Below are 20,841 nucleotides of genomic sequence, written 5' to 3'. Positions count from 1 at the left end.
TGTTAGCCAGCTGTGCTATGCTCTCTTTTGATCAAAATTTCAGGCTTTGCTATTTGACGACAAAAGCGTTGCAACATGTTTTTTTGGGGGGGGGAAAATAGACTACAACACTTGCCTTTGATATTATTTGTGTATTTATGTTTATTGAGCCTGTATTTAACCAGATAAAAATTCATTGAGATCCAGATTTCTTTTACAAGGTTTTCCTGGCCAAAAAGGGACACAGCACACATCATAATAGACAAGACAAATAGACAATAACAAACATAGACCATATAAATATATGGAGTACAAACAAGTTGACAACAAAATGCAGCCCTTATTATTACAGTAACAATTTAAAATTCCAAATACAACACAGTTAAAAGTATCTCTGTCGTTTTTGTTTTCTTAAAATGAAGCTGATATTGGAAAAAAACAATTTAGATTTTTCTAACCCTGCATCATAAATTGTGTTATGAAACATTACAGGCGACTTGAATAGCACCTAAACTTATACTGCATCTTGCTGATGGTTAACCAGCAGTGATCTTACCTCTTTGTGTGAATGTTAGTGTGGTTTGTGTCTCTATTTGAAGGTTATAATGTTAGAAAATCTTGCACTGGGAATAATATTATTGGTAAATATTATGACAATATCAGTTGCCATATATGTGTTTTTCCTTTCTCCTCTCTTTCTCATCTGTGCTTCCATCACTTTGTCATATTTAGCATTTTGGGCAACATAATTAGTGTCCAATGTGAACATCTCTGTCCAACTGGCTGAATATTACATTACCATGAAAAATGCAAGTTCATAAGGCCTAGATTGTTTCAGTCAACAATTATTGCACTCTAAACTTTCCTCTTACAATGTAAATGTTGCAAACACTGACATTGCAGTTGCTTAAAAGCAAGTTCTGACAGTTTTAGTTCAGATTGCAAGAGAAATGAGGGAGGAAATGACATCATGATCTAGGTCAGTGGTCCCCAAACTATGGCCCGCGGGCCTGATTCGGCCCACCTCCACATTTGGTCCGGCCCCCTGAACAACACCAAAGAGCATTCAGATTTTTTTTTTTTCATATACTGTATTTTCCGGACTATAAGCCACTTATATGTGGATTTTTCTTCAACCACCAGGGGGCTCTTTAGCAGGAAGTGAATCATTGGAAGTCAAAATTGGAAATCAAAGAAGAAAGCGCCCATTAAAACGGAATTAGGTTTTAATAGGGAATTGAAATTTGAGAATGTTGTTGATCAGTTAAATAACATGGAGGGTAAAAAGAAGATTTTTCATTTTTTTAAAAATAATACTGGGATCATTATGAGAATTTGAGCTATAGATGTTAGGATCCTGTTGATGGCAGTAGTACAACAATAATGGGTGCAAGCTGCTGTTGAAATCTAAAGAAGAAGAAGAAGGATGCGCCATTTTCATTCAGTACATGCTAGTAGCAGACACGAAGGATCATCACTTTTACAGTTACAGTTACCATTCGGAAACTACCGTAATCAGTTCAGTTAAATCTAAACTTGGCAACTTTTTCTTTTTCAACCGTAATAAATGTGATATTCAATTGACCTGTTATGACTCAAATTTTGGGTGTCCGCCCCCCTCTGCTGCTGCTTCATCGTTGTGGAAAACCTGGAGCTGCAGAGAAATCTGAGGCTTATATGTGTATGTTTACTGGTTTTATAGTCCGGTGGGGCTTATAGTTCAGAAAATACAGACTATAACCCAGAGAGGGTTATTTGGTTATTATTTATTCATTAATAGTGTTATTATTTATTTCCTGACTTTATTTCTGTGAAGAACCCAGAGAGAGTTACTTGATTGTCCTTTCTGGAAAACAATACATTTTTACGTTTATGCACTCCTACAATCGTCACACTTTTTCTGTTACAAACTGACTCCGGCCCCCCACCAGAGAAGGGAAAAGTTATGTGGCCCTCACAGGAAAAAGTTTGGGGACCCCTGCTCTAGACAAATATCTTTACTCATTCTTTCATGCAAAATATGATAAGTAAACACGAACTAGTTCATATTGGATCTCGGTTTTAAGGTGAACTACTAACATGAATTATTTAATTTCCTCCCAGGGGAATTTGAATTATGATGTAGTTCTTGTCAATGGTCCACAGATGCAATACTGGACAAGGACAAAACACAGAAAACTGATCAAATTCTCTGTATCATGTTAGAACCGTTATTGCTAACCTGTACTGTGATTCAATCCATTGTGTTATAATCACATTCTCTTCTATACCCTGTGACTGTGGAGTAGAGAATGAGTGTGTTTACATATCGGTGAAGTTGATTTTTTTTTTTATCCACTTTAAAAGTGTGAATGCATTCATGTTTTGACTGAATATGCTTAGCACACCATGCTTCTCCTAAAAACTCTGATCCAAAACCACAAATTTAAATGTTTGCGGCAGCGTAATTGCCAGTGTGGCTGACATGCTGTAACAGTTACTATGCACTGAAATGTTTGACTCGTTTCACAGACAATTAGGGTTTGCCTTTGGATCTATCACTATTTAGCTTGGTTGGAGCTCTCTAAAGTGAATACCTCTTGGTTGGTGAGCTGTTTAGTGCTTCGGGTAGACTGTAGCAGATGGATGTCTTGGACTTTGACCTGGCTCTAGGCAGAAGATGACATGAAATTTCCCAGAGCTCTCTGACTTCTGGTGTGTAACTCTGCACTGGAGAGTGGGAAAATACTTACCTAAAATGTGAAACGTCAAACCACATGGGCATGAGCATAATCAAAATAAAAGCTATGGTACAAGTGAAAAAAATAAAACTGGATGGGGTTTGGAACTAGTGTTTAGACCTAAAAAATAATGCTTGCCAGAAGAAAAAAAAAAAAAGAAATCAAATCATGTGTTTTGTAACAGTCCTTCAGAGGAATTTGTTTGGAAAAGCACCATAAAGTGAAACATGGAAATTAAAAGTGTTGGCCCTAGCCATGTACATTTTTCTAATACTATGTTGGATAACTACATTAAAATGCAAGTACTGTGTGTTTTTATTTATTTTTTAGATATGTTTAAATTCCCCTTTTTGTCTTTGGTAATTAAATAAGTAATACATCCCACTCTAAATTATTCTTTTGGCGTAAAAACATTCAGTCACACTGAAAATGTGCCACTGTTCTCTCTGGAGAAGTGAGGCTTTTTTTGATGACTAGAATACTTTTCTTTTCTAAACATTGTTAATTATTGGAGTATATATGGGAAGGTTTAGGTGAGTAGCTATTTTCTTGCGAGTATTTAATAACAAGACAAAATATGAAGAAAGTTATGAAGATACTTTATTTTGTTTGTGTTGAGATAAACACATGAGAATGATTGATAAACACATGAGAATGATTTTTCACTTGCTTTATTTCCACCAGTACAACAGCTATATGTTTCTCTTAATCTATGCAATATGAGTGGATCATCAATCTTAGGATAAGAAAAACAGAGTCCAGAGTTAAATATGTATACAGAGCAATGCAAAAACCAACACCGGCATAGAAACTTCTGGAAACAACTTTTTAGAACCCCTTAAAGTCACTTTTTATTTGTTTTTATTTAAATCGGCTTGAAATAAATGTACATCTGCAGATTTCAGTTACTTTAAATCGTAAAATATTCAGTCACAAATTGAATTATTTTAAATAATTTAAGTCTTTCTGTTGCTCTGGTCATTAGTCTGTAGGATTTGCAAGACTTTGAGGATATCATGCAGCATTTTGAATATTCGTGAACAGTTGGTCCAGAGTCAGTTTCTTAGACCAGTCAACATACATATTTAAAATAAACAAAACTATGATGCATTAGCTTCTGTCTTCATTGAATGCGAGACAAGTCATAATTTAATAGACATTCTTAATTAAATTTCCAAGCGTAATTTCCAGTCTGAATTTGCTTCGTTCCTGGGCCCAATCCCTCCTGTTTGTAGCTGCTGTGCTCCGTCTCTCGCCTGTTTTTTTTTTTTTCGTTCCCAGATGGTGTGAAACTCAAAAAAGTGCTGTTTTTCTGCAGCACCTCACCCTCATAAACAGCCAGTTTACAACTGTTTGGGGTAGTCGCTGACATGAGTACACACATGTCATCCAGCTCCATTAAAATGCAGACCAGACCCACCACACACACATACACACTGGGTGGGGAAACAGCGACAGGCAGGGACTGAAGCGTCTGCCAAAGCTGGATTGCCTCCCAGATTTAAGTTTGAATGACACCTTTATGTTGGAATGTTTTATTTCAAAAGACTTATTTAACTTTTATTACTGTAGCAATTTTGTTGTTACTCTACTTTTTTTTTTATCTGTTTTTGTGCCGCCTAATGGCAAATCGTAAATTCAATTGGCTATTCAAGAATTGAATTCATATCTTGCAAAACAGAGCAGTCAATCAAGTTTTTCCACATTCAAACCATTCTGATAGAATCCTCTCTATAATAGTGTCTTGCAAAATTATCCATACCTGTTATACTTTTAAAAAAAAACAACATTTTATCCTGTTACAACCACAAACTTTAAGATGTTTTATTGGAATTTTTGTTGTAGGCCAATATAGAGCTCCGCATGCACATCTGTAAGTTGGAAAACTATTTAAAAATAAATGTCTGCATAAGTATAATTAAACCCCTTTTAATTTGACACACCAAATAAAAGTCAGTACAACAACCAACTGCCCTAAAACGTCAGCTGTTAGCTGCCAGAGTGCAGCAGTGTGAAATTTAATGTCACTGTTGTGTGAAGGCCTCTGAGGTTGGTTAGACAACATTAGTGAACAAACAGCATCTTGAAGACCAAGTAACAAACTAGACAGGTCAGGGAGATAAAGTTGTGCGAAGGTTTAAGGCATCCAGAGTTCATTTATCAAACAACATCCTGAGCTTTGAAGATTTCTTAGTCACTGTTCAGTCAATCATCAGTAATTTGAAAGACGTTAACAAAACTGCAAACGTACTATGACGTGGCCATTCACGTTAACCGTACGTCCGGGCAAGGAAAGTGTTAATCCCAGGACCCCCCACCGCCCCTCAAGAACTCTGGAGGAGCTGCAGAAATCCACAACTCAAGTGAAAGAATCTACAGTCAAAGCAAAAGTGCAATAGTCTAGATGAAAGACCTTGTCCAATCTGTTTCCAGACCTAAACCCCATTAATTTTGAGATTTGAAAAATGTGTTTTCAAGAAACTCTTTGAATGAACTTGATATCTGTCCTGCACTGGAATCAGCAAATGTCTCAGTCCCTACATGTGTAAAGTTAGTGAAAACATAACCTACAAGACTTGCACTGTTTGGACAACTACTGACCCAAGGTGTCTGAATCCAAAAGCATGCCTCAGTTTCCAGTTTTCTATTTGTGGAAATGTCCTTCCACTTTACAATTATGATCATCTACTTTGTGTTGGTCTATCACATAAAATTACAACAAAGGATATGCCACATAGCATAGTATTTATCACTACATCTCTTGGTGAGCTGAACGCTCACCAACCAAGAAGTATTCACTTTAGAGAGCTCCAGCCAAATAAAGGACGGTCTTTTCAAAAGTAACACAAGAACAGTATACGTAATTCACTGCAACAAGCAAAGCAGAGATGTTTTCCTTCTGGAGTCTTTAATCTTCGTTTTAGTCATATTCACAATCCCAAATGCAGCTCAGATAAAGCTGAAAAGCATTTGACCAGACAGATAAGAAGTCAGGAGCATCTGTAATGTGTCATCAGCCTGCCCCTCCTCCCTTAAAGAGGGATAAAAGGAAGATAAACCTGTCAGCCACTTTGGATAACTAACTGCCTGTAAAGCTGCTGAGTGAAAAGCTCCTAAATATATACATTTCTCTGCTCTCATATGGTTTGAGGCCCCAGTGCCTGTTCTCAAAAGACATATTTCATACAGCCCACACTTCTTCTCTCAGTTGTCACAACATCTTGCTGTGATTTATTGAAAGAGTTGAACTCCTCACCCCTGACCCTATTCAAACCCAGCAGTATTTCCTCATCCACCTGGAACATGCTCTTTATGTGCCTGCCCAGAGGCCAAACTTTCATTTGGACCAGAAATACCAAACTACTATATGAAAGGGAAAAGGACAAGGAAAATTATATATTAAGCAGGAGAGCAGCCGTCCATCTATTGATGGTTTGAAATGGGACTTGTTATGAAGAGGTTGTCCTCTTTCATTTTGAGGATGAAACATAAAGCGGACTGATGTTCTGCCCAGAGGGGAAGGAAATATGAAGAAACATATTAACCCTTAGTCCTCTGATACTTAAGTATTTGTGCTTTTATGGAGGTTCGTTCACATATCAAACTTTATTGTTTCATAAAGTATTATGTTTATTTTTTATGAGTTGCATTCATTTTGTTTTTCAAATTTTTAAAATCAAATCATTAAGTCAAATTCAGTCCAAGGCATAATGTGATGCAATAAAGTTCAACCGATCATTTCTTGTCTTTTTGTGAAAACAGGAGGGACTCCTGGCTGAGTTGTGGACTTTGGAGAAGTCCCTCTTCATTAACATGTTTGTGATGTCAATGGAGAGGAACAACTCGTTTTCAACAGGAAGAAACCTATTTGGCAATCAGGCTGTATGAGCTGCAACCTGCCACGGCCAGCTGAAGATTGGGAGAATAGAAAATACACAGACAAAATAGAAGAGGACTGAGACAGGGCTACCTTCTATGAGAACTAAAAGAATTAGTCCACAAACGAAATGGCAGCAATTGCTTTTTTTTTTTTTTTGATGGTTTTGTTCAGAAAAGACACAACTAAACTCTGAAACATCGAGTCAGGAGTTATGTTGGTTTTTTTTTAACAGAAACAGAAACAAACCCAATGTCAGCTGTAGCTACAATAATGGCTTCATGTAAGAGTACATAGCAATAACTCTATGAATGAATCCTTCTAAGAAAGAGGCTTCCAAACCCAAAAAATAGGACAAGTGTACCTTCTGCTGTATGGAAAGACTATTGTTGCACTGTAACTGGTTATGTAAACCTCCTAAAACTCCACATATTACTCTCCCCACCCATGAACAATGAGTTTGATTTCATTGACTGCTTGGACACAACACAAAAACTATCTGGCTTTAACTCCATTTTCATTCCATCTCAGATTACTGCCGCGAGATTTTAAACTCATTTGCAGTTATATCGTGCCTGCATAGTGTAGGCAATTAGACGTTTTATTACTCTGGCAAACATCTGGACTCAGAAGTCAAACTTTGGGAGTGTACAGTCAAATCACTGAAATAACCCCTGAAGTTGGAAATCCGTAGTAATTGGTGTAAAGCAAAGTGATGGCTGCATAATGTCTCATTTGACTTCTGATGATTTGCTGCAGTGTTTTGCACTTGCTGGTAGGTAATGATTTGGTTCGGTGTGGCATCATGATGAAATTATGAACGTTTTTTTTTAGATGATTGCAACACGTCATTAAAGCAATGCAGCTTTCTCTTCTTTAAAGCTTTTTCAGATACTTAGGTCGTTTAGAAATGACCACTTTCCACCATGATATTAATATATTTGCACCAAGGAGTAAGTTGGATGGATTTGTTTAGTTGGCAAATAAAGAGAAGTGATGAGAAACGAAGTCGGGGTAACACATGGTTAGCTGACAAAGGTAGTTGTCTAGCAGCAAAATCTGCCTGGTGAATAAGAAAATCATTGACAGAACACTAAATAGGGGTAGATTGACCATCAAAAACAGAGCCTGTGGGAATTTACAAGACTCCTTTGTAAGGATCTGCTTTTACTTATGACCTAGACCTAAAACACAGATGATATCCAGGCCTTCTGGGACGACAACAAGATTGCTTGCAGATTAATCAAACTAAACAGGCACAAAATTGCTCTCTGAGCCACATGTTTTAGATGGAAGCGCCGCGTGGAATGCTTTTTAAAAGAAGTGAGAGGGCATCCGACTCCCGTTGCTATCCTTTTTTTCTGGACGGAGACAGTTGACAGGCTGAGGAGGAACTCGCAGCAGGACGTGAGGCCTGCAGAGATATGCGTGTCATTTTTTGCGGCTACAGTATTAAACTGCAGAAATGCATTCAAACACGTCATATATAAAGAAAGAAAACAAAACAAGAGTCGTCATCGTCAAGAAGTTTGCAACTGACAGCCTAATAATCCTAATCTAAATGACGCCAAAAATTGAGTTTGGTCAAAATTAGTGAAGCATTATTTATTTGCCTCAGAATAACCCTCATTTGTATCCCTGCCCTGTCTGTGTTGTGTTTGCTACCCAGACCCATTTGACAAATTGATATCTTGGCTCGTGACCCCTTTAAACATTGCTGTGCCGGCTTGTTGGGCTACGTTGTGTCTGTGTTGCGTCGCCAGCTCAAACAAATATTCAAGCTGTTTTATTTGGGTTTAAAGATGTGAGATTAGCCAGCAGACACAAGCAAAGATAAGAAACAGCATTTGAAAAGCCAAAAATAATGACGTGCACCAGAAATGTGTTATTCTACATTTCTCCCGGCGTTAATCATCCTAGAACCAACCACCATCACTTCTGCTCATGTGTATAGATGGTTAATCACCTATTGACAGGGTAATCCTGATGTTATAACTGTACTTACTGAAGGTATAAGGACATGGCCTTTGTTTGTAGAGCATAACTTGCTCAGTATTACGCCTGCTTTATAGCAACACAAGAGTCAAGATTTATTTTTCTTTGGCATGAGCACATGGGATATTGTGAACTTAATCAAACTTTGGTGCAAGTTACAAACCTTGTTGCCAATGGAATCCATGCCTACAGGCATAATTCATCCGTGCCAGTTTATTTTTGTATTTTAAATCATTCTGAATGTGAATTTGATCTACATGAAGAATGAATATCATCTGATTGAGCTTGTTCTCCATTAGTGCTTTTACTTGTGTGTTTTGAAGCACTCAGCGAAGACATGCAAGGCAATCCATCACATCAAACTGTGCATTGCTGTGGAAAGTTTTTTTTTTTTGCCTCTCTAGGTATTTCCTCTGTTTAATTTTCTCAACAAAGATAGGTATATGATTTTACCCCAGTAAATACTCTTCTTTTTAAAACTGTAAAGATCCATTTCAGTACATCAGCTCGGCTCACGTGCAGCAGTCATGTCTCAGCTGCTGTGTGCGCAGTCACAATGATTTGCTTTTAACAAAGGGGGAGAAAAAAAATGAAGACCGCACTGACAGAGAGCGCAGAGACTACTTTAGGCTGGCAGATGTAATCCCTAACACGGCTCCAAAGTGCTGTGAGCCACCGCAAATTTTCCGTGTGAACTTATTTAAAAACAAAGCTCGTACCACAGACCTCTCATGCTCCTTGTTTCTCGTTTTTTCCAAACAATAATTTTAAAGCACTTTCTTCAGCACACTTTCTCACTTTCTCTGCCATCTCATCAAAATGACAAACAGCTGAGTGGCTCAGCGTAAAGTTTGTTAGCTTGGGAAGTAACTCGTCAATCATTTTGGTGTGATTTTAAGGAATATTTTGGCAATGCTTGATGATTAAAGTTTAGAAACTTTAAATTATCTGCCTTTGCCCGTAATGCATTGTGTTAAAGAGTATAGTTTAGCTTGATTCTGTTTTACAAGGAAAAAAAAAATGGTAATATACGCTCCCTGAATCCATAATATATTTCAAAAAGATAGATTTTAAAAATACATTGGTCTGGAAGTTTTGTTTACATTCTCAGCTTTATATAAATTGCAAACAAAAAAAAGGGTAAGATGGAAGACTTTATAGTCTTTCATCTTACCCTTACACAAAAATGTAAGGGTACACAAAAATGTATTTTAACAATGAGTTGTTGATGTACTCCTTATTTTTGGGATTTATAATTCATGTAGCAAAGAAATCTGTTTGTTAAAATTATTGTAAGAACTACAAGTTAGTTCTTACAACTATTGTATTGTTAAATAAGGTTGTAACAATACAACCTTATTTAAGCTGGATGGCACCCGGAAAACATGCTAAATAATCTTAACTGTTCATTTTTAAAGCCGAAGACAAGATGCTCTTATCCTGCGCTATCAAAGTTTGTCATCTGAGAACTTAGCGTTCCTTTGCTTGTTTTGCTTTTCCCGATTGTCTCCACTTCTGTTTTTTTCCTGTCTCGAGTTTAGAAATCTGTGCTCGTCTTATCCCGTCTGTGTTTATGGGTTTATCTTTATTCTGTCTGCTGCTCTTTTCACCCTCTTGCCTGCCTTCCTGGTGCTTCTCAGATTTTCCATCTGCTTTCTGCTCAGCAAATGGAGATCGGTATCGATATTACAAAAAAAACAATACCCTACTGAGTGTGGCTGGTTTCTGAGTCTCGGTCTGCTTCAGAGAAATATACTGAAAGATAGTTTTGGTGTTGGTTGAAATATTATCATTCTTCAGAATAAAGAATCCTTATTTTGGGGAACTGAGGCATAGGTTTTGTGTGCTTCTCATAATCAGCACAGCTTATCTTTTAAACTCTCACAGTCATGTCAAAGCCATATTTTATCGGGACCTGCTCTTATCATTGGCATCTTACTTTCAAAACTATGTCCTGTTTATGTTGGTGTTTCAAAAACAGTTTTTACTGAAGCTGGTTGGGTTAAACCTCTGCATCCTTACACATATATTAAGTGAATTTAGAATGCTGAGGACTCTGAAATAAAGACCAAAATGACAACAAGTCATCATAAATGGGTTCAAGGCAAATCCTTTTTACTTTCTACAAGACTTGTTCATATTCTGTGTAGTTGTAAAGGTTGTTGGAGCCTGTAATAGCAAACATGTGCTACCCTTTTCTTGCAGTCTGTAGACCACAAGTTGACATTTTTACACAAATGGAGGACAAATGCAAGATGAAACGACTCTACGTACTCTTGAGCAGTGATTGAATTGTGGCTTTTGCGTCTTATTATGAAGAACTTGCTTGTTGGCTCCTTTTCAATCTGTCTTGATCATTGGTTAAGCGAAACATTAGGCTACACATACATTTGTGTGTGTGTGTGTGTGTGTGTGAGTTTTGGTCTAGTCTGAATTAGCTCAAAAACTATTTCATGTGGTATCGCATTGTTTTGAAAATACATTTGTATTGAGGTTGAATCCAGGTGCAACGCTGTGTCCTGTGAGTTCAATCAAACGAGATTATTCTCAGAAATCGAAAACCTGCATGTTTTCCTCTGCTTACTGCAAGTCATTAAGCAGCTTTTAAATGTCTGGCACAACAACTATTGTAAAAAAAAAACACAAAAAAAACAATAAACTCTTCGAGACACTGCTTACAAGTTTCCCTCCTCCTCCTCCTCTTCATGCAGGGCTTCTCGTTTACATTCATCACATACATACCTTTATTTGCAAGGGATGGCCATGGCATTGTTTTTATTAGCGGCATTATTGTAGATAGTTTGTCACAGTTGCTTGTGTAGAAATACCAAGAGCATAACGTTTGATACGTTTGTAATAAATAGCTCTCTTGACATGTGGTCAGTCTTACCATTCTGATGACCAAGCCACATCTGTGTGTTTAGTGTCGCTCTACATGGATAAGCTCCAAATACAAACTATTTGTAAGATATATAAAGTGGAGTTGTACTTAAATATATCACCCTTATGGGTAGGCCCCCTCACTATCCCACAAGTCTTTAATCTTTCACACAGTTTCTTGCGGGTTTGTGTTCTTGTCAAACAAGCTCCAAAATGATTATTGATGATGGTTATGTTTATTGTTTGAAGGAATTCTGTGCCCATCAAGTACAAATAACGTTATAAGTAAATCATGGATAATTGACAAAAAAAGAAAAAAAAAGAGTCATATTATCAAAGCCTGTATTTCTAGACAGAGCTGGCCTTGTTTGATAAACACAAGGAAAGCTGTGTTGTTTTTGTGCCAGTGAATAACCAGTAATTTTCCTCATATTTGTCTTTGTCACGACTGTCACGTTTATGGATGGTTGACGCTCTCTGACAGTTGAACACCCTGAGGTTTTACTTGGCTGTTACAAACCAGTGTTGGGGTTTTCCAGAGAAAGGAAAAAAAAAATGCTTCATTACATCATTTCTGAAACATTGGATCACAAATGTCTCAGTCCTTTTTTTTTTTTTTTTTTTTTAGCTTTGACAATAGTTTACATAGGCTTAATTTGTCTTTTTATGCTCCACAGCGTGGTGACACCTTATGGTTATCTACCTCAATAAAAGGTTTCTTTTTGTGCACAGAGGCGATGACTGCAGGCTGCTGAAGTCTACTGACTAGCAGAACATAATGTGTACATAAACAGCAAGAAAAGTCTGTATGGGGCGGAAAGGCCTCAGTACTGACTATAGCGTTTGTTTATCCAGCGCGCTGTAATGTTATGAGAACTGCTGCTTTGGCCTTGGTTTCAAGCTGTAGTGTAAATATTGAAGACTATGGAAAAGGAAGACTATTTAAGGCTTTCCATATGTTCTAATAATCCGAGCCTCTGATTGCAGCAATTCCACATCTTCCTGACAAGAAGAGCCTCAGTGGCTCTCGTCTTGCACAGTTCTAAGTACAGGTGTGAGGAGGAGTAAAACATAGTTTGCTGAATTTAAAGGCAGACCATGTGTGTTTGACTTTACTCTTGAGCCTGTACCATCCACAGTGCAATCTCAGTTAATTGGAAGTGAGATTGTTTCTAGGCATATAAGTTTTTTTTTTTTTTTTTTTTAATATGTTCTCCAACATCATCATTTTTGTTTAATGTCCTTTAAGTCTTAATGGCGTTCCTCTTTTTAGGTTTTGAGTTGAAACAATTATCTTGGCGGAGCATGTAATACCACGCTGTCTAAAAATAAATCATAATATTGGACCTTTAATATCTTCAGCTTTTGTTAGTCCTGATAATATATTTCTTTCTTGCGCTGCTAAATTGCCTTGCTTATTTATGACTAATCCACACTTATAGATCTTTTCTAAAAAACAACAGTTGCCTCTAAAATATATTTAACTTAATCATTGATTGTCTTTCAATATTAGAGGCAATGAGTTCAAAGGTTTTCTCAAACCGTAGTGTTTTGGTGTAAAACTTATTTATAGCTTTTTCCTTTTTTTTTTTTGGCCTGCTTTCAAAGCTGTCGCGTTTGAGGAAATTGGACCAAACATTATTAAAATGACCTAATCTGTGCCTCTCTTACTAAGTGGTCCATTTCATGTTTCTACATGTAAGAGAGTCCACGGTGAATGAAGGCTTTCAGGTCTCTCTCGTATCTTTATCTCCACCATCTCCCTTCTCTTGGTGCAACATAAAAGGCGTACAGTGGACATATTGTGCGTTGGTGCAAATATCCCTGGCCAATTTCATCGATTTAAGATGTATGAAATAAGCCTAAGTAAATAATCAGTGGAAATACATGTCAGATGTTGCTCCAGATTACTCCAGATGTGGACGCCCAAAACTGTGCGGGGCTGTAAATTGCAGGGCTGCAGGTCTGTTTCCAGTGAGAGGCTGTAAATAAATATCAAGTGCAAGTTATGCCGTGAGCCCAAAGCAGGGCCAGAGAAACACGTTTTTTAGCTTAAGGTGGAAAATTCCTGTAACTAATGCATTAAACTTCATATAAAAAAAAGAACAGCTTTGTGATTTCACATTAGATAATATTCAATGTTGCAATTTTTCTTTTTTTTTTTCTTTTTTATCTGCTGTCTGTTTGATGCCGTGAATTAATGAGTCTAAAAATGGCTCTGTAATGAAGCCATATGTTGAAACCAGCAGGGCACAATTTCATTTAGCCACAAATTAGGAGCAAGGCACTGAAAACATTACATAACCTCTGTGAGAAAGTCATCTTGCATTAAAATAAATGCAGATCACCTGTTTGAGAAAGTATTGTTACATTCTAAATTTAGTATATGCAATGAATCAGACTCATACTTGGACTTTTAACAATTCACCAGTTTCTGTGAATCTAAAAAAATACTTGAAGACTACAGCTATATAACTCTTTCTGTAACATCTTTTAGTTTTAAATTACCATCTAGTGTCTTTTGCTTGCTTTTGTGATGTCTTGGGCACATAAAACCCTCCCACTATTTTGAAATTATACTTTACATTCATCTATTCTCCTCTAAAGAAACACTTATTTTTGCCGTTGTACCTAATTTGCATATGTATATGTATATTGATGTAGGCATGTTGTTGTGTGTATATTAACGAGTCTGAAGTTTTGAAGTCCACAGACCTTTCTATATATATATATATATATATATATATATATATATATATATATATATATATATATATATATATATATATATATATATATATACACACACATTTTAAACACTAATTCCAACTGTTGCGTATTTAAACATTACATATTCATTCATATGCAAAAGCATTTTTCCCCAAGTCATGGTGGCAGCAACATGGCAGCCATAGTGCATCCAGGCTGGCCTGTTTCTGTCGGTGGCTCTGGCCCAGATTAAAGTGCTGGGGTTCATTGTTTACACAGCTCCCCGGTGCCACGGCTGAGCAGGCCTAAACAATAGGCCACTGCTCCCTTTTGTCAGAATGAGAGGAAGAATGGAGACCTCTTGACATGGCAACCTGAAGCCTCAATGGCCCCACTTCACCTAGCTGAGAGGGTCACAGCGAGAAAGAGAGGACAGGCAAGTAGAGGGGATGGAAAAGATTAGTATGGTCGTGAATGGAGAGATCAGAGTGGTTGGCGAAGGAAAGAAGAATCGTCGGAGGGGGATGGATGGAGAACGTTCAGAGACGGAGTCGAGATGAGGACTTTAGCCCACTGAAGCTTCTTGTTTTATCATTTTCAAAGTAACAGAGACATTGACATTAAGAATCATGCCCTTTATTTTGAACTTATTGTGTTTACATTTGATATTATTACTGTTGCATGACTGTAACCTCTCCTCCACCTCAGTCCTTCCTGTCTCCTTCCATGTTACATTCTTGCAGTCTTGAGTCTTCCAGACCTAATTGCTATTCCTGCTCTCCTCTACTGTATTCTGGAGCCATTCATATCAAACGTCCTGCTTCTGTTAGCTTCGATGCATCACCATTGGCTTCGGAAAAGGGGGAGTCACGCGTTTCATTTCTTGATTGCAGGTCACTTTCTTGGCAACAACACAGTTATCGATGTGCTTCGCCTCCAGGGATATGAGGTGGAACACACGCCTGCTGGACAGCCCATAAGGAGGTAATGGCAGCAAGCTAAGCACAACCACACATTGCAAAGTGTCTCACAGAGATTTTATATGATAGACCGACAGAAAGTTTTAAGTTGCATTCAGGTCAGTACTTGGACTGGGCCATTGTGATGAATGAATATGTTATGTAGCAAACTCTATATTGTATGTTTAGGGTAACTCTCTGACATTTCCAGTCTGTGGCATTCCCTAATAGGTCTATGCCTTCTATTTTGGCCCATTAATTTTCCCATCAACGTTTATGAGTTTGACTTATCCCGTTTTTTTAGTATAATTGTGCCAGGACATTGTTTCCTATATAAAAACAATAACTAAGGGCATCATAATAACTAATAACAGTTCCATAACTGAGTGATTGACTTTTTAAAGTCATAGTTGCCTCTGGTATCAAAGTAGACAAGATGAAAAATGAAAAATGAACTGAATATACAGATGACTAACTTGAATTGACTAGTAAAAAATGAATAATTTTGTGTTTTGTCTTTTGCATAAAATCATAAACTGTTGAATTGTTTGGAGAAAATAGTTAGTAGGCTCTTTTTTTTTTTTTGCCACGATTTGTTCAAGACTAGAATGCTGCATCCATTAAATGTAGCAATCAGACCTTTTCTCCCGAGCTGGTTATTGTTTTTATGTTTAATTTTAACTAAAAAAAGATGTGTCTGTTCAGTTGTCTGCAACTATACAACTAGATTTTGCTGCAATAGCTAATATATATATTGTGATGCACTTTCTTCACACCCCAAAGTCATCAGAGTGACACATGTGGGTAAAGGTCGTTCCTTAATCGGACTGCATGATATTGTAGATGCAATGTTTACATTTCACTGTTTCACCAGAAATAATTCTCATTGACAGCTCTCATTCTTTAAGGGATTTTGCATGCTTCTGTGTTTTGGATCGCGCAGCTGATAAGTCTGACAAATTCCCCAGCGGCCCACCAGTGAAGCATTGTTGAAAAGTTCGGCTCGTAGCTCCTCCTGCGAAGCATGTGGTGCAGCCAGTCGAGCGTGGAGCGCTGCGGGTGGCTATCTCACCTTCAATCTGCGTTCTTGTTCCTGTGTGTGTTCGAATGAATGAGTGAATCTACTTTCACACACAAGAGCCTGTGTTTGATATGGGATTATGAGCCTGAAATGAACCAGCATCCGACCCGCTTCGCTGGGTTAACACAAAAAAACTTTACTGCCCTTGTTTTCTTGTATGTGTAATAATGCAGCTAAAATGAAACTGAGCGATTTATTATGTAGACTGAAAAAAAAATAAAAAAAGCTTGTAGGTGACAAGGTTCGAGGAGAGTAGTTGAAGATAAATGCTTTCCGTGCTTCGCTTTTTAAAGGGGACTTTAAAACTTTTTTGCCTTTTGCAAAACGTTTCGCTCGTAACACATTAACTACTGCCTGTGGATGACACCCCTGGAGCACTTTAAGGCTAATTTACAGCGAGGACATCGTTTGTAATATGTGCAGAATGTGTTTCTGCTGAAGCAAATGGGTTCTTCTTGAGAAAGACAACATCTGGAGGGCAGAACACACTGCTCTAAAGTATGTGTATATCATTCAGTGTTAAAGACAGATGTGATAGTTATCATTGCTTATGTTACAATGCTTCAGCAGGTCAAACATTTAGAAAGCAATGAGACATGTCCACAACTTGGCAGATGTTTAACCTGACAAAGATCCACGTGGAGCCGAAAAGCTGTCAATAAATGTTATGAAGATCAAGTGTTGTAGGCTTCACTACACCCATGTACGCTGTACAAAATGCTTTTAATTTGTGTTTGCATACGCGCGCGCACACATAGGCACATGTATTTTCTATCAAACGTCATCTTGTTTACTGTATTGTCTCCTCACCCTTTTTCAATACTTCTGAAATTCATCTCTCCCCTCTTCAGTCTTACTTTTCTCCTTCATCTTCATTTTGTCATGGCTGACTAAAATCGGAGAAAAGAAAAACTTCCTCCCAGGATGGGTGTGTCAACGTTTCAAAAGGTCCACGTGTTCCCGGGAGGAAAAAAAAAAATAAATAAAAAAAGAATATGTCCCTGATTTTTGTTTGCTAGTGTTTGCAGTCTTTAACTGCAAAGATGTGAAGTGTAATTCAATATTTGTGAACCTTTTCAAAGCTGATGGGTCACAAAGTGAGTCAAAGCAAACAGAGAGGAATCAAAGTGTATTAGGAGCATCTTCATAAAAGGCTTAAAACACATTTCCCATTTCTGTTCTTCAACTTATTAATGTGTTTGTGCCGTTTAGGAGATCGTCGTCAAAACCCGCTTCCCCAGCACTGGAGGATCATCAGGATGACTTTACTCTTCTGGAACCCTTCCTCCATGATATCCCACACATGGAGGGGGACCAGGGAGTTCTCCAGGAAGAGGACCCACTGCCCCACATGCTCCTTCCTGCAGACAGCCTGGATCTTCTAGAGAAAGCAGAGAAGAAGATGCTAAAGAAAAAGAGGCGAAACAAGCAAAAGAAACAACAAAATCGACATTTCAATGACCTCTGGGTACGCATAGAAGAGAGGTAAGGAGACAGAAAGCCCAAAGATAACATGACTACTTTATTTTGGACTTTTAATAACTGACTTAAAGTGTTTTTGTTTGTTTTTTAAAAGGGTGAGAAAATGTACAGCATTTAGCTTGTGTGGTTTTTCGATTCAACGATCGCTTTGAATTCATTATAAAACAAGGTCAAACTTGTGCATGAAAGCTAGCGTCACAGTCCACAAAAAAGCAAGTTTTATGCGTCTGTCCATCCATCTTTTACTTTTAAAAACCTTTAAAGTTGTTTATTCATCTCCTCCTTAAAATAGAATAATCCAAAAACTTGTACTAACATGACATTTATGCACATGACAACTGTATATCAATTTCCGATCAAACCAGTATGGTATACAATTGTAATAGTTGGAAATAGTTGTTAAAGAAAACATTGCAAACGAATGAAGATAAACACGTTACTTCATTAAGCATGTGAGAAGACTGTGGGGAACTTCCTGACGTGATGCTGGGGGCTCAAACAGCCACCGTATCACCAAACAGTCAACATATCAAATCACCATCCTCTTCTTTTAGTTACAGAACACAAACATTAGATCCACGCTTCTCTGGAGCAGGTATCAGTGTCTTACATGTAAAAATAGCAACTTGACAATTAAACCCGACTTGGTTCTCACCATCGCTCTAGGCAGGGACTAACCGCAGAACAAAACAAGCTCACCTTTTTGACAAAAAGTAGCTGTCTGCTGTGTGAAAAAAAAAAAAAACGTATGTGTGTTTTGTCACAGCGAGATTTTGCTTTCATTTTAGTTGTCAAAAAAGGGTAGGACTCTGTTCTTCCATTTCCTATAGTCATTCATCAGGAAGAACCATTTGTTCAGTGTCTCCATTTCCAGTCATTTGTCATGGGGTCAACCAATACAGTCCACAAGAAATAGCACTTACGGGCCATTTAGAGTTTCCAGTTTCGTCTGACATACACAAAGCTGGACTGTGTGAATTACAGTAAATACGACAACCCAAAGAGAAAACAAATACATGTAGAGGATGAAAACGTCTTATAAAGTGCTCTTTACATTATGCCAGTGGAAATTATTTTTTCTCTCTTTATGCAAGGCTCTGAATTTTAAATGGGAAAAGGAACAGACTGTTTGCTTATGCTTGCTACAAAGTGCACTCCTTATGGATGTCTGTGTATTTTAATGTCTGAAAAGGAGAAACGGTCAGAGTATCCGATGCAGTCGTTGCATAGTTATGTGGTAAAGAACCTGGTTGCTTTAGTCTGCACAGACTTGCTTTCTATAGCTAGGTTTTGCTGGAAACCCTCTCCCAACATTTTTCAGAAGTGTGACATGATTTTCATTTCAAACATGCGAGATTAGGCTTTACAATTACTGTTTGTTGGTGTTTAAACCATAAAGCCAATTAGGACAAATCCATTTAACGGACGTTGGTAAGAAAATGAGCGGGAAAACTAGAATTGTTACGTTATATATTTATCTTGTTGTCTTGTTATTTCCACCTGCAGCTCTATGGTCCAGTCTCCGCCTCCTCCTTTGGTCCGTATCATCAATGGCTACATCACAGTGGAGCCGCCAAACAGAGTCTACAGCCAGCACAACTACCATCACTTACAGTCTTCATCACCCATCACCTCCTTTCCCTACGTTTTACTTATTTTGCTCTTCACACTTATAGCTTTGGTATTTCAGAGAGGGTCTGCGGTCCTCTAGAAGGACATCAATTATTTTAGTAATAAAAACATTGAAGAGTTTAAATTCAGTTCCAAATGAGGTCTAATCAGGACCTGAGGCCCACCAGAAAATATTTTACATGAAACTGTCAGGCTTGAGCATCCTGAGTTGGAACCGATGTCAATGGACTGATGTTCTGATAAAATAAATAAATAAATAAATATAATAAAACATTTTACATGTTTTCTTGGAACAATACAGTTTTTTTATTTTTATTTTGAGATAACACTTTGCACAAAGAATGAAAGAAATGAAATCCGAAATATTTTCTCATGCCTCATTTACGTTTTTGCCAGATGTTAGCTACCCATTAGTCCCTTGAACGGGCATACCGTTCAGAGCATTCTTCAACATTAAACATTCTTCATAGACACAACTTGAACCATTTGTATTTAGTGTGCTTGTATGAGTTAGCGTGTTTATGCTGTGTTTGCTTGTGAGAGTGAGTTTGTCAGCTCTTATATGCCTTGTGTTTGCAGCCAGAAGTGTTCTTCATAACTTAATTTATTCTTTCATTTACAATCTCTTTGATGTTGTCAAATGTATTGGTTGGGGAAAATTGTACATATTTTTTTTATGCTACAGTTGTATTTTAGGGCTATAAAAAATGATGAGAAACATAGTTTTTATATGAATTGATGAATAAATGAGCAGCATATTTCTTAAAGGACATCAGGAACTAACCACCACAGCCCATGTCATGTTTCACACTGAAATGAAAGTTGTGATATGGACAGATGATTGTATTGTATCTAATCTATCAGTGTTATTTCTTGCTTTGTTTGTGTTTGTTGAAAGAACTAATTTTTGTTTATTATTAGGTTTAAATTATTTAACTACATTAGCTTTCCTGTAAAGCATACAGAACATTTTCAGACTTTTTATAAATATTTTTGTTACTACAGTATCCAAATGTGCTTTCTGTATTTTCAAGAAATGACAGTTATAATAAAGCCTGTCCACACATGTAGAGCATGTACAGTGTAGTATTTTAGGACAGTCACATGTCATCTATGGAATAAGATAATTGTAATAGTATCAACAATAAAATATTTATTTAGACGCACTCTTTTGTTTATTGTCATTTTTTGACTGTAATTAAAATTAAAGAAAGTCAGTACTGTTATTTTTTTATATGTAGAACAACATAAGTCAGAATTCTGTGATTAAAATATTTTGTTTTAAGGCTGCGTTCACACTGCAGCCTGAAGTGGCTCAATTCCGATATTTTCCGTAATGCGACCTGTATCCGATCTTTTCATGACAGTCTGAACAGCAGATGTCGGATTCTTTCAACAAATCTCACTATTCTGTGAGATTTGCATATGTTTGCAGTGTGAACGGCCCGGCAAAACAATCCGGTCTGACAAAAAAAAAAAAAAGAATCAGAATTGTGTCACTTCAGGCTGCAGTGTGAACGCAGCCTA

General features: G+C 37.3%; 1 protein-coding gene across 1 annotated transcript in view; it reads left to right on the top strand.

The window, feature by feature from the left end:
- trabd2a (TraB domain containing 2A) overlaps positions 1-20,480 on the top strand; it is a 51,231-nt gene extending 30,751 nt beyond the window's left edge. Inside the window, exons 5-7 of the mRNA XM_007565797.2 lie at positions 15,054-15,144; positions 17,413-17,685; positions 19,189-20,480. Coding sequence (XP_007565859.1) covers positions 15,054-15,144; positions 17,413-17,685; positions 19,189-19,393 — 569 coding nt within the window. The 3' untranslated portion in view covers positions 19,394-20,480. The remainder of the gene's footprint in view (positions 1-15,053; positions 15,145-17,412; positions 17,686-19,188) is intronic.
- The last annotated feature ends 361 nt before the right edge of the window (positions 20,481-20,841 follow it).

The sequence above is a fragment of the Poecilia formosa genome, unplaced genomic scaffold (genome assembly GCF_000485575.1).
Source record: "Poecilia formosa unplaced genomic scaffold, Poecilia_formosa-5.1.2 Scaffold6, whole genome shotgun sequence".
Taxonomy (NCBI): Eukaryota; Metazoa; Chordata; class Actinopteri; order Cyprinodontiformes; family Poeciliidae; genus Poecilia; species Poecilia formosa.
Note: the sequence above shows the minus strand (reverse complement) of the source record. Positions and strands in the feature narration are given on the sequence as shown.